Source organism: Pyrus communis, chromosome 14, assembly GCF_963583255.1.
Source record: "Pyrus communis chromosome 14, drPyrComm1.1, whole genome shotgun sequence".
NCBI lineage: Eukaryota > Viridiplantae > Streptophyta > Magnoliopsida > Rosales > Rosaceae > Pyrus > Pyrus communis.
This window is the reverse complement of record NC_084816.1, coordinates 7,639,804-7,655,578: the sequence shown is the minus strand read 5'-3', so window position 1 is coordinate 7,655,578 and position 15,775 is coordinate 7,639,804. Positions and strand designations below refer to the sequence as shown.

The 15,775-nt window shown below is 37.4% G+C and overlaps 3 protein-coding genes, 2 non-coding genes and 1 pseudogene across 5 annotated transcripts; 4 read left to right on the top strand and 2 right to left on the bottom strand.

Annotated features, from left to right (window-relative positions):
* Window positions 1-784: 784 nt before the first annotated feature.
* Window positions 785-1,420, bottom strand: LOC137714303 (uncharacterized). The gene has a single exon (XM_068453545.1). The coding sequence runs from the start codon at window positions 1,418-1,420 to the stop codon at window positions 785-787; it is 636 nt and encodes a 211-aa protein (XP_068309646.1).
* Window positions 1,421-4,080: 2,660 nt separating this feature from the next.
* On the top strand, window positions 4,081-5,286 carry LOC137714302 (F-box/kelch-repeat protein At3g06240-like). Its single transcript, XM_068453543.1, has one exon. It carries the CDS (start codon window positions 4,081-4,083, stop codon window positions 5,284-5,286), a length of 1,206 nt encoding a protein of 401 aa, XP_068309644.1.
* A 1,662-nt stretch (window positions 5,287-6,948) lies between these two features.
* Window positions 6,949-10,217, bottom strand: LOC137715106 (histidine biosynthesis bifunctional protein hisIE, chloroplastic-like; annotated as a pseudogene).
* A 1,371-nt stretch (window positions 10,218-11,588) lies between these two features.
* On the top strand, window positions 11,589-14,503 carry LOC137714747 (elongation factor 1-alpha). Its single transcript, XM_068453886.1, has 3 exons — window positions 11,589-11,744; window positions 12,734-13,216; window positions 13,323-14,503. The coding sequence occupies exons 2-3, from the start codon at window positions 12,755-12,757 to the stop codon at window positions 14,202-14,204; spliced, it is 1,344 nt and encodes a 447-aa protein (XP_068309987.1). The 5' UTR covers window positions 11,589-11,744; window positions 12,734-12,754; the 3' UTR covers window positions 14,205-14,503.
* LOC137716648 (small nucleolar RNA SNORD25) lies at window positions 12,321-12,401 on the top strand. The gene has a single exon (XR_011065713.1). It is a non-coding gene; the product is annotated as a small nucleolar RNA SNORD25 (small nucleolar RNA).
* LOC137716647 (small nucleolar RNA SNORD25) lies at window positions 12,479-12,561 on the top strand. The gene has a single exon (XR_011065712.1). It is a non-coding gene; the product is annotated as a small nucleolar RNA SNORD25 (small nucleolar RNA).
* Window positions 14,504-15,775: the final 1,272 nt, after the last annotated feature.

The following is a 15,775-nucleotide window of genomic DNA, read 5'->3' as shown; positions in this document are numbered from 1 at the left end:
AATCAAGTTGTGGCAACATGTTTTGTTTTGACAAGGTGATGATTCTTTCTTTAGATATGTGTCCTAACCTTTTATGCCAAAACATTGAGGATTTTTCAGAAGTGGACGATAATTTTGAACCAACAGCTTGAACACTAAAGCATTCATTTTTATATGAACATTCTAGTTGCCACATATCGATTTCAAGATTAGCTTTCCCAAGCAATTTATTAATATCATTCAAATGGTAAAACTTCACACAATGATTGTCACCAACAACGATAAAACCTGACTTAACTAGCTTAGATGCAAAAATCAAATTCTTTCTCATGGAAGGTACATAAAGTACTGGACTCAATTCTAAAACAAAACCGGATGAAAGGACTAATTCGACTCTCCCTATGGATTCAACAGCAACTTTGCTCCCATTTCCCACATAGACATTGTAGACTTCATTGTTTATCTCCCTTGTTTTTGAGAATCCCTGCAAAGAATTAGTTATATGAATGGAGCACCCAGTGTCAAACCACCAACTTTGTGGGGGAATAAACACTAAATTTGACTCAACATATACAAAAACATTTATGATTTTACCTTTAGTGACAAGCCAATTTTTGAATCCATTGCAATTCTTTCTTAAGTGACCTGTCTCTTTGCAAAAATAACATTCTTTTTCTTTCTCAATCTCGGCATTAACAGGCTTAATTTTGTGAGATCCTTTAAAGGGGTTAGTACTTTTAAATGAAGAAAAGTTTTGTTTCTTCTTCTTATTACCAGCAGGTATGGTTGAACCAAAGGTAGAGTCTCATTTGCGTTTTTCAGCTAGCACAAAATTCACATCCACAACCTTGTCCTTTTTGAGCCGATCCTCTTCTTGAGCACACATCAAAATCAGTTCATCGATACCCCATTTATCCTTTTGAGTGTTGTATGAGACTTTGAGCTGCCCATATTTAGGAGGTAAGGAATTTAAAGCCATGTGGACTAAAAATTGGTCAGTCATAGGTACCTTAAGATCCTTCAGTCTTTGGGCAAGATCGACCATCTTCAATTTGTGCTCTCTGACACTTCCCACACCATCGTACTTCATTGATGTTATTTGTGTAAGGAAGGTCCTAGTTTCTGCCTTTTCTGACTCCTTGAACTTCTCCCCTACTGCAGCCAAGAATTCCCTTGCATTGTCAGTCTTAGGAATTCCCCCTTTGACTGACCGAGCCATTGCTTTCTTCATGATCATCATGGACATTCGATTCGCTCTCTCCCATTTTTCAAACTTTATCTTTTCATCTGCAGTACTCTCGGCAGTGATGGCTTCAGGTTTTTCTTCCCTTAGTGCCAGATCAAGATCCTTGAGACCGAGCACAATCTCGACATCCTCCTTCCATTTCTTGAAGTTGGAGCCAGTCAAAGTCTCTATATTATTGAAGTTGAGAGACGTCATGTGAGGTGCTGATGTTGATCACGAAAACAATATTATTCAGTAGCTAGTTTATCAAACATGGAAAACTATTGTTACAATATTTTCCAATCCAAAGTCATATAAACATGGTATCATCTTTAGACAGAAACCATTTATATTATGTTTCTATAACTGAGTCATTAAACAAAAGGGCAATTTTCACAACTTCAACACTTTCAAGCAGATGAAGAGTGCAATCTTGTCAGTTTAATGACTCATTAAACATTGATTTACTTGTTTGACTTGAATAAATAAACACTTTTGAGCAGATTATTATTCACTTAATACAAATAAATCATGTATCCATTTAGTTGATCAACAAGCCAAAAACAACGATCCAAACACTTTCAAGCAGATTAGATGTCGTAATCCTTGTTTATAATTCATATTATGTTTGTCAGTTCAGTATTGACAAGCATATTATGAACCCAAAAGGTCTTCTGTTATTGTTGGTTTTTCCAGCGTTGTCCTCATCTGCATGAAAATAGGTTACCTGCAAAACATAGCAAACAACTCGAGGAAAACCAGGTAGCCTATCATCATATTTTAATTGATAGTTAAGTCACAAATTGATAACGCAAGAAACTATAGCAGAAGCGATATTTTTCCAGGATCATACATGGTTTTATATTTATCAAAACTATATCATAGTCTTTAATGAGAGTGAAGAACCCTAGCCACGTTGAGTGGTTTTGATACCACATGTTGGATTTAATATAGACACACAAGCCATCAACATAATCAACGCAGTGATAGGATTACATCCAAGAACAACCTCAATACATAACCCTATATGCAATCTGCAAAAGCAACTTACCTCATGTTGCTACCATTGAATGAACAAGTGAATCAGTCTTCTACTTCCAACACACAGCAATGACCTCTACTAGTAAATAGGGTTTAGTTCTCTAGAGTCTTATTGTGTGGAAGCAGGGACTTCTTCAATATGTATATATATATATATATATATATATATATATATACCAAATTATCCTATCAAGGTTCCACTAATACCGGCCTATTATCAGTAGTAGTGATAAACTCTATCCTCATAACAAATTCAAGTCCCATCGTGATTCTTATCTCTCAGTAAATACTTGATAAGTACTCCCTTTAGATTGGCTGCACAATAAGTAAACTCCACAACTCCTATTATATCAAGGATCTCAGATTCCTTTAACCGCACAACTCGCATAATGAGTTTACGTGTAATTCAAGAAACCTAGTTGTTATCTCATTGTCATTCACACGTAGTCTAACAAGATCGCAACCGACTGTAGAATGTAGCCTTCCGTGAGGAAACTGTTGTGGCCACTGCCTCCCTGTTAGCGAAGCCTTGCATCAAGATGGCTCCTGTGTCAACGTTTTCAGCTATGGCCACCGCTAAACCTTTGTCATCCCATTTTACACTGTCTAACACTGTTTCAACCTGAAATAATACTGATGGATATTATGATCTCATCCATTTGCATATTCTATCCTAAAACTGTGAAGAGGAAAAATACGGCATCCAAAACAAAGTGAAGATGCATATATTACATCTATTGGCACTACAGTATCTGTCATGATATGAGAGTGATTTGTAACAAGTATTGTACATTTACGAAACTAAGTGAATATGCATATATATCATTGGCACTTATACACAAACTACTAAATTCAAACAATGAAGAATCATTCTGTAATTTCAAACAATGCTGAAGGCCTTATAGTTCTTCACTATGCGTCATCTCGATTAGAAATATTTCTAGTACAGAATGACAATCAACATTAACCTAGTGAAATTAACTGCACAAGCAGGTACCTTTGATTGAAGATGGAGGTCTACTGAAATTGCTTCTACCATAATGATACTGGTTAGGAAAGGAAATGCGGCACGGGGAAGAAGCTCTCACAGATTGCACAGAATGCAAGTGTGGAATCGCCATTCACATCAACTTTCCTGGGACATAAATAAAAGGTGAAGCCATTTGTCACCAAAAGGACCAACAAGGGAAATCGGAGACTTTGAGAACTGGATGAAGATCATGGAATTTGATTCACAAAGCATCACCGCAGCCATTCACAACATTCACCAAGCATGATCTCACAGGTCACAGAAAGTTGTCCAGGTTTGCTTTACAGACATTGTCGATGAACACTGCACTTCTGGTGGACTATTTTTTCGGCTGTTGTCTTGATGAATCTCACATGTTCGTGATTCCAGGCCCGGTAAATACATGTATGTGAACCTTTTGTCATGTGATTTTACTTGTTTATCTAATTACGAAGCGACTGGATTAGCATACCGAAAAAATTGTACACTGAACTAGATGCATTCGAATTGAGGGAAAATTTATAGAGAAAAAGGGATTTGAAGAGCCTACGGGCGGAAATTATGCATTAAGGATTGTTCTAATTAATTTCATTTAAAATTTCTCTGTATTATTTCGGAAATTAGTTTTAGAGTCCTTCTGGTGAACTGTTACATCAGACACCTTAATTAGCTTTTGATGGGGATTAGGGACCCTTAACCCTGCCGGATTCCTTGTTCAATACCAACATTGCAGGACTTAAAACTCGACTAGGACTAGAATAACATGCAAATTACCCTAATATATAAGTTGCTGATGAATTAGTTCTCTCTCTTTGTCTTCGAGAGAATGAAAAGCCAGCTGAGGGAAAATCCTAACAACCGTCCACCCGAGGTCATACACGAGATTCTTTCATGGTTGCCAGTTAAGTCCTTACGCCGCTTTGAGTGCGTCTCAAAGTCATGGCGTTCTCTGATCTCCGACCCCAAATTCGTCACAACACACTTCATCAAAGCGATCAAAGACAAAGACCGTCTACACTGCCAAACACGAAGCGTCATGTTTACTGATGCGGCACATAATGGCCTCCACTCCGTGCTTCTCGACAAGTTTCTCGATCATAAGTATCACGATGATCCTAATGATACCAGTGATCGAAGTGTAGTAGCAGCCATCGAGCACGAGTATGTTTATAGCGAAGTGGCGGGTGTTTGGGTTTCTCTGTTGTGTTCCTGCAACGACCTGTTGTTATGCATGCTGTGCGACTCGAGGTTATATTTGGTTAACCCCTCCACAAAGGAAACCAAGAAACTACCAGAAACACCAAAAGAAGAGAAGTATCGTAGTTCAATCAATCTATATGGGATTGGATTTGATCACTCCACTTATGAACACAAGGTGGTTAAGGGACTCTACACGAAACACAATCGCTTAATCAACCTCTTGCTCGGTGATTTTCATGAAGACGTTGTGTTTAGTGTTTACACGCTGGAAACCGATTCTTGGAGAAAGATCGAGGGATCATTTCCCTACAGATTTTATGCAAGTGAACAAGGGATTATGCTGAACGGAGATCTCCATTGGTTCGGGGAAAGACTCGAAGACCAGTCACGGCTGATTGTTTCCGTCACTCTAACGGGGGAGGAGAGGGTTCGAGAAATTCCGCTCCCGCTTGAATGTGGTTATGTCGGAAGTACTAATCAGAGGATGAAACTGGGAGTCTTCAGACAATGGTTATGCATAACGTATTATTCTTGTCCTCGTGGTGGGACATATAACGAGTTTTGGGTCATGACGGAATATGGAGTGAGGGAGTCTTGGACTAAAATGAGGGTCTCCATCCCATATTCGAAGTTAAAACATTCCGGCTTCTGGACAAAGTCCCATGATTTGATGGTGTTCGGAGAACATTTAATCATGTACAATTTTAATGACGAAAGCCATTGGAAGATTAGCATTCGTGGAATCGGCAAAGTTGGCCGTGTTTTTACGTGCTTGAAGAGCCTTATTTCGCTTAAACAACGTCAAAGAAGTAATTTGAAGATTGAAGCGTGAAGAAAGATCAATTCAACTCAATTGCCTTCTTTTTAAATTTTTTTTTTTTTTTCATGATTTTGGTGTTCTTTGAATATGCTTCAACATTGAACAAAGGGTTCTAATAGCTAAAATCGTGATTAATAGTTAATGTTCTTGTAAACTTTTCTCTTAGTTGCCAAGTTTAGATTCATAAACTTTCTCTTTTTTTTTAACGCGTTCAAGGACTAATCAGTTTGTGACACTAATCAATTATTTGGATTCATTGAGTAATATTGATTTCTCATAATTTGAACATATGCTATAGATCATTACTACAAAAATTTACTCCAATAAAAAAGTGTAAACAAATAGTATAGATATAGTCATGTTTTCCTAAATTGATGTCCAAAAAAATTATGATCACACATCATTTATATCCAAGAAAATTATGCTCACAAATCGTTTTATGTCCAAAAATTATGATCACAGGCCGTTTCATATCTAAGAAAATTATGATCACACATCGTTCGATCATAGTTGGTCTAATATGAGCCTCATATGATCCCTTAACTGGAAAGAGTATTTCTCTAGGAAGATAATATTTATTATTTACTAGCATATGGACACGCACGAAGTGTGTGAGAAAATTTTTTTGTTTTTGTTTTTGAAATAGAAGTAGAGGAAGAGAGTGATAGAGCATGTGGGAGTGGGAATTTTTTAATTTTTAATTTTTAATTTTTTTAATTAGAGATATGTTAGGATTACATGTAGGTGAGGCTTTGAAAAAAAAAAGCAAAATTTGGTTGTGTAAAATTACATTTCTGTCCCATAATTCTTATTCATGTTTTGTTTTAATTAGAGAGTTAAATTGGTAATAGAATTTTGGTTGACAATGAGTGTTTTATTAATTAGTAGAGATGACAAATAGCATCAAGTTCTTTCACTTTAAATAACTTTTTAATACTCCTACTAGCAACAAATATTCCGCTGTAGCACATAAATTGGTTGAGCATTGTATCACAACCGGGTTCGAATCCCGGCAGCGGAAAAAGCTTTTTATTTTTTATTTAAATAGTTTTCAAATTCTCCTATTTACAACACTCCTTTGTAACTTGTAGCACAATAAGGGCTCATTTAGAACACTCCTTTGTAACTTCAACACAATAAAAAACTCATTTAGAAGTGCTTTTAAAATAACTGAAAGCATTTTTTATGAAAATATTTTTGAAACCAATCCTTAGTATAAATCCAAATAGATCCTAAAAAAGCAGTTTAAGAAAGCGCTCTTGATGAAAATATTTTTGAAACCAATTCTTAATAAAAATCCAAGTAAATCCTAGAAAAACAGTTTAAGTGCTTCTTGCAAGAAGCATATATCTGATGCTTCTTCCGAAAAACACCTAAAGTGCTTTTGGAATCCAAAATTAATTTCACCAAAAACACTTTCATATTTTTGGAACCAATCATTAGTAAAAATCCAGGTAGGTCCTAGAAAAACAGTTTAAGTACTTCATGCAAAAAACATATATCTGGTGCTTCTTTCAAAAAAACACCTAAAGTACTTTTGGAATCCAAAATTAATTTCACCAAAAACGCTTTCAGTCATTTTAAAAGTTCTTCCAATCGAACTCTAAAATGGTTTGAGCGCCAGTTCTGCCATCTTTGTCCTTGATCGGAACTAGTTAACCAAATGACTGAGATTTAAAATCACACACACTACCCAAATTATCTGCAAATTTACGTTCAGAAATACTCCTTTTAGCAAATTTAGACCACAGTATATGGTGAATACAACGATACAAAAGAAAGAGGTGATCAAAGCAGATCATTTCAACTTTGACAGACTGAGCTGCCCGCGTCTAGGCTTGTGACTTGCGGTTTCTCTTTTCCTCGATACCCGACTGAGAAAACCTACGCCGAAGAATTTCCAGAACCTCTTCCATTTTCACGCCTTTACCGGCCAGCAGAGCCATGCCATGATAAAGCACATCTGCCATCTCCGAGGCAGCACGCAGCCTATCTTCGTTCTCCTCTAGTGTGCGGCATAGCTCGTCTGCCTCTTCCCTGGAATGAGAGAAAACCATGAACAATGGCTTACAGTGAAAATACAGAAGATAGCTCATTTATTAATATGGTTTTCGACTACGAGGATAACATCTATAACTCGATCCACCTAAAAGTCTGCATCCGATCATAACAAGCATATTACTATTCTAATTCTTTTACTACCATTTTTCGAGTTGTTGAGAAGTTAAGAAACAAAGTGAAAAAGATTTATATCACTCCGACTCAAATCTGACAAGCAATATGACATTTTGAACATCTTACCTGATTTTTGAGCACAACAACTTTTCATCAGATAGTAGACGGCGAGTCCACGAGGGTTTTCCGCTCTCTGGAACTTCTAATTCTTCTTTTCGCTTGGCAATTGTCGACTCTAATGAGTACAAAGTGGTCAAAGCTAATTTATGTTCTTCGTCCTGTCACAAATCATCAGAATCACTTACAAAACATACTGTAAATTTGATGCATGAGTTTTTTTTAATCGATTCAATGTTGAAAACCTGTCGATGTTCCAACAAATCAAGCATTGGGGGTGTAATAGCACGTCTCTGACCCTGTGTGGCAGGTAGGTCCATCAGGCTTCCCAAGGTATATTATCTGAGAAATAGGCCTAAGTTAAAGTAATTGATGTACAAAAAAATATTAGCAAGTAGGTTCCAGCTGAACTAGCCAATGACATACGGAGTCTCGGTCACAATCAAGGAAGATTTCTTGGACATTAATGAAATTATTGGAGGTCTCTCCCTTTGTCCACAAGGTTGATCGTGACCAACTGTAGAATGTAGCCTTCCGTGAGGAAACTGTTGTGGCCACTGCCTCTCTGTTAGCAAAGCCTTGCATCAAGATGGCTCCTGTGTCAACGTTTTGAGCTATGGCCACCGCTAAACCTTTGTCATCCCATTTTACACTGTCTAACACTGTTTCAACCTGAAATAATATTGATGGATATTATGATCTCATCCATTTGCATATTCTATCCTGAAAATGTGAAGAGGAAAAATACGGCATCCAAAACAAACTAAGTGAAGATGCATATATTACATCTATTGGCACTACAGTATCTGTCATGATATGAGAGTGATTTGTAACAAGTATTGTACATTTACGAAACTAAGTGAATATGCATATATATCATTGGCACTTATACACAAACTACTAAATTCAAACGATGAAGAATCATTCTGTAATTTCAAACAATGCTGAGGGCGTTATAGTTCTTCTCGGTATTGATTTCTGTAAATGCTGATGGGTTTATCAAAATAAATTCAAACAATGAAGAATCCTTCTCTAATTTCACTATGCGTCATCTCGACTGGAAACATTTCTAGTACAGAATGACAATCAACATTAAACTAGTGAAATTAACTGCACAAGTAGGTACCTTTGATTGAAGACGAAGGTCCCTGTCAAAGTTGCGGGTGGAAGCATAAACAAGAGAACTGCTCTTTCTACTGAAATCGATTCTACCATAATGATACTGGTTAGGAAAGGAAATGCGGCACAGGGAAGAAACTCTCACGGATTGCACAGAATGCAAGTGTGGAATCGCCATTCACATCAACTTTCCTGGGACATAAATACAAGGTGAAGCCATTTGTCACCAAAAAGGACCAACAAGGGAAATAAGAAAAGAAGATATCAATTACAAACGCATCCACAATGATACCTAGGAATTGAAGAAATATGCGTGAGTCCCCCAAAATTAAAATCTTGAGAGGAATTGAAACAACGGAAATTATATCTGCAAAATAAGATAGATAAATCACGACAGTGATGATAGAATTTTGTGTGTGTGTGTGTGTGTGTGTGTGAGAGAGAGAGAGAGAGAGAATACCATAGCAGAGAAATTCTCCAACCAGCCCCTTTCTGATTCTTATGATGCCCTAAATAAAAAAGATAAATTTAAATAATTCTTTATAGAGTTCCTCCTCAGAAGCTAACATAATTCTGTCACATATTGGTTTAACTTAGTATTCATCCTGTCACATATTGATTCATATGAAACGAATACAGTTCCACAAAGGATTCATGTTGGAGATGCAAAGACAGAAGATTATATGATTTCATATTCTAATCACCCATTGCCCTAAAAATTATTTTTGAAAAAAATATCAACCTTCTTGAGGCTCAACTGTAGCTGGAGCGGGATCCATATCGCCAGCTGCATAATCAATTTATCAGGTACCAATAATATGAACAACATATCAATGGTCGATCGAGTATATATGGATCCCAGTCCTACGCCAGCTGCACAATGAGTTAGCAATAATATGGTTCAACGTAAGTTTTTAGTTCCATAACATTGTAGAACCAAACCTCCTATGAAGGGGGTTTCGATTAAACCGGTTCAAATCTACTCCGAAAGTTCAAACCTTCATTGCAAAATGACCTCAACAACATCAGTAGCTGCCTCCCTATAATTTATAAGCATATTTGAACACATTTTTTGCAAAATTTCTATCAAGTGTCTACTGAAAATTTAAAACCCAGGCATATATTACTTAAAAGCTCCCAACTTTACACCACTTAATTACTCCAAATCCAAAGCAACAGCATCAATCAATCTTTTCTTCCAAAACCCATGATTTTTTATCGGGTACCAATGAATTCTTCACAACCCATGAATTTGCAGAGATTTTTTTTGTAATTCAAAACCGGCATTAATCGGTGTGAAAAAGGAAAAAACTAGGAAAGCAATCCATCTTAGTATCATATATTCATATCTCAAGAATCTGAACAGAAATAGAGCTAAAAGGGAAGCCTACTTGGTTGCTGCCGACGGCTGCTTGCTGAACATTGCTGCTGCTGCTGCTCAAGTGGTGCCGTTTACGACAATACAAAATATTACATATCCGTAATTAGCCTTAAACCCAACCGAACCCAAATTTTGGCCCAAATGCATTTTGGATTGAAATGACTAGCCAGAGAATTGATCTCCACGCCAAATTCAAAATTTGACATCTTAACGCGGACTCTACCCGTAATTAGTCTTATTTATGAATTTGATGATATAAGTTCGGCTGTCTAGAATGTTGAATTCGATACTAATATTGGTGACAATAATTTGTTAAAACTAGTTTTGTTTTGTAAATTGTAGTCACCTTCAAATGTTTTGGAAATAAGTGTAATTGTGATGAGTGACGTAATTTATTCTTTTGATATTCCTCCTATACCGAAGAATTTTATTAGTATGCTTAAGATTGTTTTTGGAAATCACTTAATACCGCGGTTCAGTGATATTTCTCTTCACTTGTAAATGAGATGTCTTAGATTCGATTCTCGCTAAAGACGAATTTGAATCACATTATTGCTAACCCATTGTGAGGCTTAGCCAACTCCGCCAACCCCTTAGGTAGATAATACCCTTTTTTTTTAAGGATTGTTTCTGGAATAGCTAATCATATTTCAAATAGGCGATAAACCTTTGTTCAGATACAATCTTAAAACTTACAAGTTGTATCTTATCTTGCATGCAAATTTGATTGACAACTGCAACCAAAAAAAAATAAAAAATTCATTTAACCCAAGGAGTCAATTTACTTGCAAGCTCATTTGAAATGAAGATTTCCGACTTAACAAATATTAGCGCCTGACTAGCGCCTTTTAGAACATATTGAGGTGATGCAAGGAGGAGATTTCTTCTTGAATTTCTTTTCTATTGGCTTGATCTCCTTATGACATTGGTATTTCATGGTTATGGGCAAATCTTCTTGGGTCGACTTCTAGTGAGTGGGTTTTCGACTTCAATTTTTTGTTTTGATCTTTGATTTTAGGAAAACATTGAGTGTTGTATTTTTATTTTTTATTTTAACAAACGATAAGATGACTCACTTAGAAGTGAAGAAGAATACCATTATGATTGGTGTTGTATTATCTTACAAATCTTGTAATTTGGCCCCTGAAATCAATGAATTTGATTGTTTTTTTCAACAACAACAAAAATCGTAAAAATTTGTAACTGGAAAGAAGGTGAAAAAAGTAAATAAACAAATGAAAATGAAAGGGCAAGATGGTCATTTTGTTGAGAAAGAATATGCCAAAGTGCCAAAGAAGCAAATCATGTGTAAACAAAATAAAATGTAATTCGTTACTGCAAAGGAGGCTTAAAAAGTAAATAAACAAATTGCGATGAAAGGGCAGTGTGGTCATTTTGATGATAAAGAATATGCGAAAGTGCCAAAAGTAGCAACAACATGCATAAAAGCATTAGGGCATCACAAGACTCCTAAGCCAGCCGCAGTGATAAGTAAACACTACAACCGTTAGATCAAATCCCTGACATCCAACGGCTCAGAAAGAAACCCTAACGAAACTGATGCAGCAGTCTCTCCCCTTTAAATCCCCGAGCTCCTCACTGTCTTCATCCTCTCCATCTCGCTCCTGAGTCTAAAAGTCGGCCGCGAGATCTTCTTTCGCTCCTCCATTTTCTTGAGGTTAGCACATCTCTCTCCTCTCTCTCTCTCTCTCTCTCAATGTAGATTTTCTTTCTGTATCAATGTTTATGGCTTCGAAGTTCTTGAAATCGTATCGTTTTGAATGTCATTTGATTGATTGAAGTGAATCGATGGTCTGGGTTTTGTTTATTGATCAATATTTGTGATAAGATCTGTGGGTTTTTGTTGAAATGGCATGTGGAGTCGTCGGTTTTAGGGGTTATTCGTTTTTTGATGAAAATGTTCGAGGATTTATGAACTGGGTTCTTGAATTTACATGCAGACACTTTCTTGTATCAGATGCAGGAAGATCCAATCTGAATTGGGTTTTGCAGTTAAGTTTGTTAGGCTTCATTATCTGGTTTGTGGATTTATCAGTTCCATGTGACTCGTTCCCTTGAAGCAATATTAATCGTGTTGCTTTCCATAAATTTTTACCTCGAATTTTTTCTTGTTTATTTGGGGATTATTGGTGCAACTAAATTTTTGCGTAAAGTAATTTCGTTATTTATTTTTAAAACGTTTATTTTGTTAATATTTAATAATATTATGCATTTGGGTTCAGTATTTTGATTGCAACAGTGATGATTCCTACAGACCTGTAATGATTTGCGGATATGATCGCAGATCTAAGAACATCTAAGGGACTGAGTTCAATTTTCTCTTGTTTGTTGTGCATGTTTACAAATTACATTAATTTTTTTTTTAAAATTTGTTACTCTAGTAATTATTTAAGTAACTGTGATGATTCCTACAGACCTGTAATGATTTGCGGTAATGATCGCATATCTAAGAACATCTAAGGGACTGAGTTCCAATTTATGTTTTCGTAAATGCTTGACAGTGTTGATTTGTATTTAATTCTTAAGATTGTCTTAAATTTGCTTTTTGTTTTTCCTTATGATGAATTGCAGTGCTGTCACGATCATATATTCATTTCAGGCTAATTGCCTGTTGTGTTTTGATGATTCTTGTTTTTGCACATGCAGATAATTTGCTGAAATCCCACCATGGGTAAGGAAAAGGTTCACATCAACATTGTGGTCATTGGACATGTCGACTCTGGGAAGTCGACCACCACTGGTCACTTGATCTACAAGCTTGGAGGAATTGACAAGCGTGTCATCGAGAGGTTCGAGAAGGAAGCTGCTGAGATGAACAAGAGGTCATTCAAGTATGCCTGGGTGCTGGACAAGCTCAAGGCTGAGCGTGAGCGTGGTATTACCATTGATATTGCCTTGTGGAAGTTTGAGACCACCAAGTACTACTGCACCGTTATTGATGCTCCTGGACATCGTGATTTCATTAAGAACATGATTACTGGTACCTCCCAGGCAGATTGTGCTGTCCTCATTATTGACTCCACCACTGGTGGCTTTGAAGCCGGTATTTCCAAGGATGGTCAGACTCGTGAGCATGCTTTGCTTGCTTTCACTCTTGGTGTCAAGCAGATGATTTGCTGCTGCAACAAGGTGAGCCTTATACATTATATGGAAATTTTATTGCATTTCAGTTGTAATGATTGTATTTATTTATTTACAGTTATAACTCATGTTTCATTATTTCTTCTTTTTCCAGATGGATGCCACCACTCCCAAGTACTCAAAAGCAAGGTATGATGAAATTGTTAAGGAAGTTTCATCCTACCTCAAGAAGGTTGGGTACAACCCCGACAAAATTGCCTTTGTCCCCATTTCCGGATTTGAGGGTGACAACATGATTGAGAGGTCCACCAATCTTGACTGGTACAAGGGACCAACCCTTCTTGAGGCCCTTGACCTGATCAATGAGCCTAAGAGGCCCTCAGACAAGCCCCTCCGTCTCCCACTTCAGGACGTGTACAAGATTGGTGGCATTGGAACTGTGCCTGTGGGACGAGTTGAAACTGGTGTTGTTAAGCCTGGTATGGTTGTGACCTTTGGTCCCACTGGTCTGACCACTGAAGTTAAGTCTGTTGAGATGCACCATGAAGCTCTCCAGGAGGCTCTCCCAGGTGACAATGTTGGGTTCAATGTGAAGAACGTTGCTGTCAAGGATCTCAAGCGTGGTTATGTTGCTTCCAACTCCAAGGATGATCCTGCAAAGGAGGCTGCCAACTTTACCTCCCAAGTCATCATCATGAACCACCCTGGCCAAATTGGAAATGGTTATGCTCCAGTTCTCGATTGCCACACCTCCCACATTGCCGTCAAGTTTGCTGAGATCTTGACCAAGATTGACAGGCGATCTGGTAAGGAGCTTGAGAAGGAACCGAAGTTCTTGAAGAATGGAGACGCTGGTATGGTTAAGATGATTCCCACCAAGCCCATGGTCGTCGAGACCTTCTCTGAGTACCCACCACTTGGTCGCTTTGCTGTGAGAGACATGCGTCAGACAGTTGCCGTTGGTGTGATCAAGAGTGTGGAGAAGAAGGATCCAACCGGTGCCAAGGTGACCAAGGCTGCAGCCAAGAAGAAATGAAGTGTGTTCTGTCATCATCCGGCCGTAACTGGATTAGTTTTGTCGAATGTCGCTTATTTTCCATTTTTATGCTACTCTCTTAGTTTATTTGGACAGGTTTTATGAGTTTTACATCGTAGCCCTCCTAACTTTGCTTGCAAGGATTGTTGGAGGAGCTGAGCGGCAAGAAGCGATTCGGGTTGCTCGGCAAGCTGTGTTGTATGCTATTTGTTATGGTTTATACATTGAGATGAGTCGTGTAGTTGGTTATTGGACAATTTCGTATTAATGTCTGCAACTTCTGTGTTTTGTCTCTTCAATATCCTTTTGCGTTGAATTTCTATGTTCGTTGCTTTGTTCTTGTAGGATTTTTTTTATCAGATTTGCATCTGTTTGTATGTTAAATTTATGTCATCGTCTCTGTTTTAAATCCATTAACGTCGGTATATATGGAGTCCTTGTGAAGCCTCTGTACTATGGATTTGTAATGGTGCTCTGGAGTATGGAGTTCAGAAAATTCGGCCCTTTTAAGGGAAACCAATATTTGATGACTAAAAGGCCCCGAGTATCCTATAATTTGGAACACTATGGAGCCGTTTGTTCGGCTTCACTAAATGGACTAGACTGGGTTACATCTTGGCTTCATCTTGTGTTTGATTCACGATGGGACTACATTTAATGAGATTCGCTTAGACTAAGTCGGACTAAAAGCTTTGTTTGTGTCTTAGCGAGGCCCCCCGAAATTGGTCGGACTGCTAAGCCAAATTTGCTTGCCTCACCCCTCCCTGCTTCTGCTTCTATCTTGTGTCCATCAACCCCTTTCAAACCCAGATTCCGCAAAATTAAAAAAAAAAATTGCAAAAAATTTGCAGCGGTTCCTTATTTAAAACCAGAACCAACTCCCAAAATTCGAACTTAGAAAACCCAGGAAATCCAAAAAAAAAAAAAATGCAGTGGAATGATCATGGTTGTTTCAATCACACATGCACCCAGAAAACCCAAACCAGATCCAACCCTTATCCTCCACCTTTGAGCCAATCACACATGTAGCCCACCTCCTTCAATCTCTTTCTTGCTCTATGCTTTGATTTTAAGATTTGCAATTGATTTTGTGAGAGGAAGTGAAGAGGCAAGAGGGAGAGGTGAAGTGCAAAGGCAGGAGGTGAAGAAGATGAAGTGAAGAGGCAGAGGATTTGCAATAAAAAAGAGTTGGTCTATTCTTCTGATTAAAATAAGGGCGGAGAGGATTTGCAAACCTAAAACATAATTAGGTTTTTAAAAATTAAATAACTACAATATAATATTTTATAACAAATATTAGTTGTTTTTTGTTTTTTAAGGTAAAAGTAAATTAAAAATGATAAAAAAAAAAATTTGGGTTCTAAAAATATTTTAGTCCATAGTTTAGTCCTGCACCAAATACTTCACTGTTCTTATCCTGCTTAGTCCAAACCAAGTCAATCCAGCTTAGTTCCTAAAACTAGTCCATAGTACTAGTTCCCACTGTACCAAACACTTCACTATTCTTATCCTACTTAACCCAAGCCAAGCCAATCCAACTTAGTTCCTAAAGCTAGTCCGGTACAACAAAC

Bases quoted from the DNA above. Each gene is read 5' to 3' on its own strand.
- LOC137714303 (XM_068453545.1), bottom strand. From the start codon at position 1,420: ATGACGTCTCTCAACTTCAATAATATAGAGACTTTGACTGGCTCCAAC.
- LOC137714747 (XM_068453886.1), top strand. From the start codon at position 12,755: ATGGGTAAGGAAAAGGTTCACATCAACATTGTGGTCATTGGACATGTC. The intron at 13,217-13,322 runs GTGAGCCTTATA...TTCTTTTTCCAG, and splicing joins TGATTTGCTGCTGCAACAAG to ATGGATGCCACCACTCCCAA.
- LOC137714302 (XM_068453543.1), top strand. From the start codon at position 4,081: ATGAAAAGCCAGCTGAGGGAAAATCCTAACAACCGTCCACCCGAGGTC.